The sequence below is a fragment of the Sycon ciliatum genome, chromosome 1, assembly GCF_964019385.1.
Source record: "Sycon ciliatum chromosome 1, ocSycCili1.1, whole genome shotgun sequence".
In the NCBI taxonomy this organism is placed as follows: Eukaryota; Metazoa; Porifera; class Calcarea; order Leucosolenida; family Sycettidae; genus Sycon; species Sycon ciliatum.
The window spans coordinates 72,947,033-72,956,226 of record NC_088643.1 but is presented as its reverse complement, the minus strand read 5'-3'; the positions used below and the strand labels follow the sequence as shown (position 1 = coordinate 72,956,226).

The window sequence follows — 9,194 nt, the reverse complement described above, 5'->3', positions numbered from 1 at the left end:
CGTATTTAGTCTGTTCAACTCACTTGTCAACTTGTGCTGAAGTTCTCCAGTAGACTGACAGTGTATATAAAAGGCGATATCGTCAGCATACTGTTGGGACTCTGCGTGGCGAAGTACTCCAGGGACATGTCGCACGTACAAAGAGAATAACAGAGGCCCTAGCACCGACCCTTGCGGAACGCCTCGTGTACAATGTGTCTCGTCTCCTCTGTTATTTCCAATTTTCACCTGTTGTCGTCGACCCTGGAGATAGCTGGAGAACCACTGTAGTGCTACTCCGCTCATGCCAATAGCTTGAAGCTCGTTAAGTAGTAGTTCATGGCGTACCCGATCGAAGGCCTTGCTCATGTCCACGAGTACAACCCCGCAATACTCGCCCTTGTCCACACTCATCATCCAGCGGTTTACTGCGAGAGTTAACGCATCCTCACAGGAGTGCCCTCTGCGGTAGGCGAATTGCTCGTCTGGGAGAATACGAAGCTCAGCGTGATCTTGAAGGAACCTAATCATTTGCCGATGTACTACCTTCTCAAGGATCTTAGAAACAATCGGCAAAAGTGAAACGGGGCGATAATTCGATGTATACATGTACACTGTATCAAAATGACAGAAATACATTGCAGATATACATGTACATGGGCGTAATATACCGGTAATGCGCAATATGCATGTGGATTTCAGATGTAACGAGTTACAGTAAAACCTGTCAAGGCGACCACTCGGATAAGGCGACCACCTGTCCCAGAAGACCACGAGATGCCATTTCCAGTCAAATGAACCTGGATAAGGAGACCACCTGATAACAGAGACCACCTTTGGAAGGTCCCATGAGCGGTCGTCTTAGACAGGTTTCACTGTACGTAACTCGTTACGTAAATCCGGCACCCCTCCCCCCCCCCCTCCCCCCTCCCCCCCCCCCCCCCTCCCCCCCCCAGTGCCCCAACTCTACACTACACCGCTGCAAAAAAAATTGTACAGCAGCGCGCTACCGGTACGGGCACCGCGCGCGGTATGATCGATCGTATAAATCTACGTGTGACATGACGTGTGACATGACGTGAACGTGAGCCGGAATTATTGATGGTCAAGATCGGCTAAAAAAACACATTTGTTGCGAAAGTAAAATACGGTTTTGCATGCACTTCAAAGTAACTAGTTAGTTCAACATTCAAGATCCCGATCAGGCAACACTCCAATACATGTACGAGCAATAGTTTGTTTCTTTCATTCTTCTCAACATCTTCTCGCCGCACTCTGAACTAACTAATCGCTTCGTAGCATCGTGCTAGAGCTGTGGAAATACCCTGAAAATGGCTGACAGAAGCAGGGGAAAGAGGAAGCGATTCTTCGATTCACATGAAGACGAAGGAGGAGGTTAGCGTTGTGTCACTTTGGAATTTGGCAATGGGGTTGTGTATTTGTCGGACAGGGCTTGGATGAAGCTACAGGGGATAATTTAATAGTACTATAGAGTATCTAGATTTTCTGTTGGTAACATTTCAACACAACAGGTAACAGGTACTATTCATCATTCATCACCAAACTATCATGTACATGTAATGTATTGGAGAAAGAAAACTACTTTGTAGTTTTTCTTTCCCTGATAAGCTTCCAGTCTCCAAGAAAGTTACTGTAAAAGCAGAAATTTTCGGTGGTGTAATATTTTCGGTATTCTCCAAAATCGGCGGTTCGGTAGAGGGAAATTTTCGGTAAAACCCGTTCTCCAGGTAAGTGTACTAGTACTACATGTATACAGTATCGGTTGTACCGGTTGTACCGAAATTTTCGGTGTGTTTTATTTTCGGTAAAAATTGTCGGCACCGAAGTTACCGAAAATAAAACACCACCGAAAATTTCTGCTTTTACAGTATTTAATGTATTGGACTTGAAATTAAAAAAATGGAAAATTCTTGCGAAATGTGTAGAATTTTTTTTAACATGTTTGAGTAAATAGATAAAGGAGTAGTAGGGAACGCAAGAGACAGTGTTACTTTCCTCACGTGTCATAGAAACTGCTGACTGGAAACGAGTTGTGTATGCATTCTTTTGTGTCTATTTCTCAATTATTTTAAACACGGTTTTAACCTAGCGTGGACCTTTTAGTCCAAACTCCCTTTCGCATGTGCTCTCCGGCCGACGACCTTGTTCACCACACCAGCTGCATGTGGTGGGGAATTTGATCTAAATGTAGAACAGACCGAAAGCTGCTGTTTACCCCCCCCCTCCCCACCACCACCACCAGCAGGTACAGTCAGGGTGGAGATTTTGAAACATGTCGTTATATTCTCGCCACAGAGAGTCGGATACCCTGAAACATCGGACCCAAGAGTTTGTGGGTTGGAACAATAATTATTATTGATATCAGAAATAAAAGCCAGGCTCGCTTGGTTCAAGAGTGTACACATCTCACTGGTAGTCCACGTCCCCATATCTCCGACCTTAACTTAGGGTGTGCCAAGTTCAAAGTTTGCGATATTTGTCACCCCTTGTATAACATGGCAATTACATGTATCCGCGAGATACATGTAATTGCCCGTTTTTACTCTAGTGCTAGCCTAGTACTGTAAACCGGGAAACTTTCGCGAGCGGATAATTTTCGCGACTTTCGCGATCACCGCCAAAACGCGAATTAGAATCGCCGCGAACTGAAGAATTTGAACGGAAGTACATGTACAAGTACCACCTGAAAAGACCAAATCGCTAAAATTTCCCCTCGTTAACAGGGGCGTTTTTTAAAACGCTTAAGTTGCACGCCGCAAAACTTTCCCGGTTTACAGTAAGTGTGCATGCCTCTTCCAAAGTTCCCAAGCTGTTATCTTCTGATAGCATGGAAGATGCACAGCCTGGCATGCCTGGCACATTCAACACAATCATACTCAATTACACAGCATGATGACATCCTAAAGTTCTCTTTCTGCACAGCTCTGTGAAAGTAAGCTCCGTCTTGGGGGCGAGGCCTGGCACTGGTCTCAGCCTGGGGGGGGGGGGGGGTCTCAACCAGCAGACCTGGCAGACCCGCATCACATACACTGCCACTGGATCAGACCAATCGAATAAGCCCTTGCAAATACCGTAGAATCCCGCGGATAAGCCCATGGTCTTATCTGTTTCACAAGGACATTTCGGTGGGCTTATACGCGGGCATGGGCTTATACGCCGACGCCAACATTGTGCTATTGAAAAGTGCCAATGAAGTGAGAAGTACATTGCTGAAAGCCACTGTGCAAACAAAAACAACCGATGATTGTGTTGAAATGTACAAAAAAAAAAAAAAACTAATTTTCGCCCAAACACTCGTACTACGTACATGTACAATCATCATACATGTACATGGTACGACCAAGAGTCCATAATTTATGGACTCATGGTACAATTTAGGCCCATGGGCTTGTACGACGAAGCCTTGTGATGTTCGAACTTTCCCTGGGCTTATGCGTGGGCATGGGCTTATACGCGGGTGGGCTTATCCGCGGGATTCTACGGTAATCACTTGGAGCACCTACTATGTTTAAACAGGTGTAATCCTCCCTTACTCCTTACCAGTTGTACTAGTAGTTCTTTATGATGTCTTCAGTGCAATTCGTAGATTCATTGTGTATACGTGTGATCGGTATGCTGCGATTTGTGTGTAGAGAGAAAACGATCTCGATCTGCCCCAGAGGATGGAGATACGATACCGATGATCGAGAATCGCTTGCAATCGCTTATCACCCGTGTTGGTGAAAAGGTGCGTTTTCAATGCAATGAGATATGATAAGAGGATTGGTGTTGAGTATCATGTGGCCCATTGTAGAAGCATTCAATTCCCTTATTTTGCATACATGCACACGCGTGCACGCACGCGCGCGCGCACACACACACACACACACACACACACACACACACACACACACACACAGATAAACATGTGTGTGACTGCTCTTGATTGTTTGTTGACAAGGCACTGTATGATTGTATTGTACTTCGAAGTACACAACAACCAGTACAGTCAGACCTCGCTTATCCGGTCCTCTTGTATCCAGATCCATCGCCATCCGGAAGAAAATCGTTGGTTACCGATTTACAGCATATGCCATGCATACATACAGTATGTGTGTTCGATTATCCGGTTCCCTCGCCTATCCGGGTATTTTTTTGTGGAAAACGGATGTGTGCGGTTAAGCGAGGTGTGGCTGTAGCTGATTCTCTGACGTAATGTTGTTGTTGCTGCAGAGTACATCCTCACTGGAGAGTAATCTGGAAACGCTGGCTGCAGTTGTTGAAGCTGACTTGCCCAGTTATAAATCCAGGATTGTACGAATCATCTCAGACTGGTAAGGGAGGAGAAGATGCAGACAGACACAGACAGACGGACGGACAGACAGACAGGCAGACAGGGACACACACAGAGACAGACACAACACAGACACAAACACGGACAGACAGATGGGGGGGGGGGGGGTAGCCAGCTGATGCCTTGCAAGATGCTTTCTATTAGAGACTGCGAATCACAGATCTATGTTTTGCAATTGAGATTGAGTGTTTCCTGATCAAGGAGTGGTTTGCAGTTTATTAATTTCCAGGATGATGCCATGTCTGTATGATTCTTACACTAAACTTCAAGAGCAAAGAAGGAAGTGCGACTTACCATCGAGTGTGACAACCTGCTTATGTGAATATATTGAAACAGTATGGCTGAAACCTGAAAGTGGGAGTGTGACTTATAATCGAGTGTGTCTTATCGGGGAAATGCGGTATGCTCCAGTGTGAACGTCCACTAAGCCAAGCACTTTTCTGCCATAGCTATGTATAAACTGCATGTGCTTGGGCATGTTGGTGGTTGTCCGCTCTGTACGTCTACATGTATCTGACACTGTCCGTCCATCTGTCCATCTGTTCATCTGTTCAGTGCCAAGGACCAGCCGGAAAAAGTATGCATTTACTCTACACTGCTTGGCCTTCTCAACTGCCGGGATTTCAGATTCGGTGGTGAGGTAGGTGGATGTACACAGTGTGCACCTTCTTACGCCTGATTGTGCCTGTGCTGATTGTGCCTGTGCTGTTGGGGTACCTGTGCTGTTGGGGTACCTGTGCTGTTGGGGTACCTGTGCTGTTGGGGTACCTGTCCTGTTGGGGTACCTGTGCTATAGACTTACAGTGTATGCATCACTATGCGCATGTACCCGTTCCTCTACATTGTCCTATATGCCGGAGGAATACTGATGAATTTCAACTGTCACGTCAGTAGAATGGCGCCCTGCTGCTCCTTCTTTCCTTCACTGTATCTCTATCTCGTATGTGTGCATGATATGAGCCATCGGCAGTGAAAAAGCACCTCATGGAGAATTTTGGCTTTTTCTCATTCAGCGAAAACAGATGACTTGTATTGCATAGTGCAGCAGTACTGTGTGTGTGTGTCTGTGTGTGTCTGTGTGTGTCTGTGTGTGCGTGTAAGCTGCGGTATTGGAGCTGCTCAGTAGATCTACATACCATTGGCAGTGTACTGAAGTTCATTGTACTGCGTTGGTATCATGGACATGCCGTGCTTGAATCGAGATCCACCCTAGCTACTTTGCGGGTGTTATTTCATCGTGTTCTCTTCCCTAGTCGCTGACTTCTGTTTTGAATTAACTCTTGTCTTGTTGTAGTGCGTGGAGATGATCTTTGAGAATCTGAAACAAGCGCTGTACCACCATAACTACATCCTTGCCAAGATCTTGGTAAGCTTGTTGACTTGTCCAAGTTGCTGTCCGAAGTACAGTGCGTATCGGTTATAGCGTGGTCGTGTAAAAGAATATACTGCCTACAAGAATGAACTCTCATGTTTTCATAATCATAATATGGATTTCAAGTGCACATTTATTCTTACAAGCAATTTTATCGTACAGTAGAATATATCGGTCCTAAGAATGGACTTTGTGTAGCGAAATATGCCAGATCAGTACAAAGTATATCGCCTGTAGTAATAACATCTGTCCAAAGCAGTTCTGATCTGACTCGCGTTTTAGGCCTTGGCGGATAATGCTCGAAAAGGTGGCAGATTCTGCTTTTTTTGCACCGAAATTGGCAGAACCATACAAACCTTATGGCGGGCAATTCCTCGAATTCTGCTCCATTTCTTTATCCACATACCAAACATGCATGAAACTTACCAGAAAAAGTACCGAATTCTGCCAATTTTTCTGCCGGCATTATCCGCCAAGGCCTACTCGCGTTGGGTCCTAGTGCTGCAGGTTCAACTATTGTGGTCATGTAACTCATGTTGCATAGCCACATGGTAAGCCTATGTGACTGTGACCAGCCGCATGCACAGCAGCACAACCTTGTATATAATTATGATGATCTTCCTGCCTCTGCGCACATGCACATGATATGTCACACTTGATTTATCGTGTGTAAGAAATAGCGGAAATAAGAATAGAAAGTCGTTTTTCAAACACCCACGCTATAACCGATACCTACTGTACCTTGTGATGTCCATGGCATGGTTTGGCTTCATTTCAGCCATTGGCTGTTTGTTTTTTTGCTTTATGTGGCTAGCCTAGCAGCACACAGCCAGTCAATCTAGTGCTATAAAGTATCAACCCATTGTACTCGTATTGTATACTTTTCCAAAATTTTGAAATTTATATGTACAGTAGAATGCCGTTTATCCGGATGATTATCATGTTCGAACACAAAGTCGCGCTGAAGTGATTCGGGCTAAGATGAGTTTTTGCATTTTTTATGGTATTATGTTTATTTCCACCCCGCAGCACAATTGCACTCGTAGTCAGGAGCTAGAGTGTGCCGTATTCCTGTGCTGAAAGTGAACTAGAAATGACGAAAGCATGAGGGAATGTGCATGCTGTAGATGGCATGCATGCCCACGTCCTCATCCAAACATACTCCTCTCTATTAAAATTGACCGGACACCCGCTGCGCTCTGAAGTGCAGATAGTCGAAACTTGACTGTGTAATTATGGTGATTTATTAAAAAAAAATCTATTTCTCTTAAAATTGACCGGACACCCACTGCGCTCTGAAGTGCAGATAGTCAAAACTTGACTGTGTAAATATTCTATTTCTCAATACTCCACCCAGGCTCACAGTCACTGATTACTGCAATCATTCATCATCGTTATCCATTTGGGGTTTTAGAGAATTGTGAATATTTCTTGTCACGAATAGTAGTAGATTCCGTTGTGTCTTGTACTAAAACATGTCTCGTATAGAAGCCTTTTTTGAATAGAAGCCTGATTTTCAAGGTACACTGTTGGCACATACGCCTAGTTTTAGTGTTGACATACATAGAAATACCTGTCTTGTATAGAAGCCTTCAAAATTTCTCCCAAAAAGTCATATAAGCTGCGGCTTTTATACGCGACTTTACGGTATACAGTAGATGTGATGGACGTCGGTTTGCTCTGCCTGTCTTTACCCGTCTCTACCCAGACCCGCTTCCTGTCCGATCTTGTCAACACACATGTGGTGCAGCCGGCGGCAATTCTCACCCTTTACGATTCATTGATGTCCGTCACTCAGGAGCATCACATGCCGCAGGTAGGAGTCCAGGCCATGTGGCGTGAGCACTAGATACTTCCGCTCGATGCAACACACGTTGTATGCAATGCAGGCATGTACACCCCTACCGCTGGCATGTGCACGTTTACACACTTCGTCTACATGCATGTACTTGAGTAGGAGACATGTTTTTTTTCTTCACTATACCGGTATATCCTCAGGCTACGTAGAGAGCTCAATGTCCAGTGCTCGGGGCAAGAAATACAACACGCGGCAATGGGACAAGCAATTCAATTCTCCTTTGCTGTTACTAACGTGAAACTCCAAATAACAGCAAAGGGATTTGGTTCAGTGGTGGTTGGCTGTGCTGTTGCTGTGTGTGCCTACTGTAGTCCTGCATGTACTGTGTAAGCAGAAATATTCGTGTGGAATTTAATTTCGTCTTTTTCGTCCAAGGAGGTTTGGGACTAAAGTGAATGCCGGGCTAATGTCAATTTGTCCAGCTTTTCAATACACTCTAATGATCCATGGATGAAATGTACAACCAGACAAACTCCCTTTTGTTGGAGTTGGACGAAATTATTGACCGACGAAATTTCCTGCCTGTACAGTAGCATATTGTAGTCCTGCATGTAGGATATTTAGTAGATGATGGATGTACTGCCACTGTTCTATTGAACTTGAATGCTGAGATTGCTCTTGGCATTATAAAGCTATATCAATGGTATGGTAGCTGAGATTTTTGACGTAGTGGAGGACGAAGAAGGCAGTCATGTGCTTTCTCTTTGAACAGAGAATCTCTTCAGAGTCAGACAGTGTTTAGAGTGGGTGCTGCAGATGCTCCAGGCTGGTGCAGTCATTTCGTTATACATGTTACTAGACTTGTTCTTGGTGTCTCTTTGTTCTATCTTCTTGTCAGGCTCGGTCAGATGTGTTTGTGTCTATTGTCCTGTGCTCTTTACCCTGGGTAAGATCATGTCTGCATAACCATTGCTTTTAATAGAGTGTTTTAAATAATTATTATTGAAGACCGGCATTGCCGTGACTGTATTCCTTTTCGTACTGTGATCAGAGTTTCATTTGTACCGCCGATGGATGGATGGAGCTGCATATGTCCGTGCAGTCTCGACTCACTGATGTTGTCACAGCAACTCTACTTGTCATGATATATTTGCTGCATGTACTTGTAAATAACTTACACACAGAACAAGAACCTCACTGTAGAACTGTAGAACTGTAGACGTTTACACCTGGCGCTTCCTGATTTCTGACGAAATGGACTTTTCTGAACATTCGCCAGTAGCCTTTCTTGCTGTCAGATAGAATACATGCCGTATTTTCTGGGGTACACGCCATACCCTCTTGGAGTCAACAGTGTGTGTGTGCGCGCGTGTGTGTGTGTGTGTCCATTGCATGCTCTGCGCCTGCAGTCTGGATCCGAGCTCACCGAGAGGAAAGGCCGCGACTTGGACCGCCTTTTTGAGAGCATCGAGCATTACATGAGGTATGTTTTTGCAGCTGCATGTCCTTGGGTGCGCCTACGGATGTGCACATGCATTTGCTGTTGTAGCTGTCATTAACCCTTTACTGTCCGTACATACAAGCATCGATCCAATGGGATCGATGGGGTAGGCATTTTGAAATTATCGTAACTTGCTCAAATCTAGGTCTTTATGAGAGATCGAAATATGTAGGTCGAAGAGAAAAGTCTC

At 44.8% G+C, this 9,194-nt stretch overlaps 1 protein-coding gene across 1 annotated transcript in view; it reads left to right on the top strand.

Annotated features, from left to right (window-relative positions):
* The first annotated feature begins 1,160 nt into the window (after nucleotides 1-1,160).
* Nucleotides 1,161-9,194, top strand: part of LOC135805334 (nuclear cap-binding protein subunit 1-like) — a 28,595-nt gene continuing 20,561 nt past the window's right edge. The window contains exons 1-8 of the mRNA XM_065319355.1: nucleotides 1,161-1,374; nucleotides 3,633-3,727; nucleotides 4,213-4,313; nucleotides 4,889-4,973; nucleotides 5,628-5,699; nucleotides 7,414-7,521; nucleotides 8,402-8,449; nucleotides 8,913-8,986. Of these exons, the coding sequence (XP_065175427.1) occupies nucleotides 1,311-1,374; nucleotides 3,633-3,727; nucleotides 4,213-4,313; nucleotides 4,889-4,973; nucleotides 5,628-5,699; nucleotides 7,414-7,521; nucleotides 8,402-8,449; nucleotides 8,913-8,986 (647 nt within the window). The 5' untranslated portion in view covers nucleotides 1,161-1,310. The remainder of the gene's footprint in view (nucleotides 1,375-3,632; nucleotides 3,728-4,212; nucleotides 4,314-4,888; nucleotides 4,974-5,627; nucleotides 5,700-7,413; nucleotides 7,522-8,401; nucleotides 8,450-8,912; nucleotides 8,987-9,194) is intronic.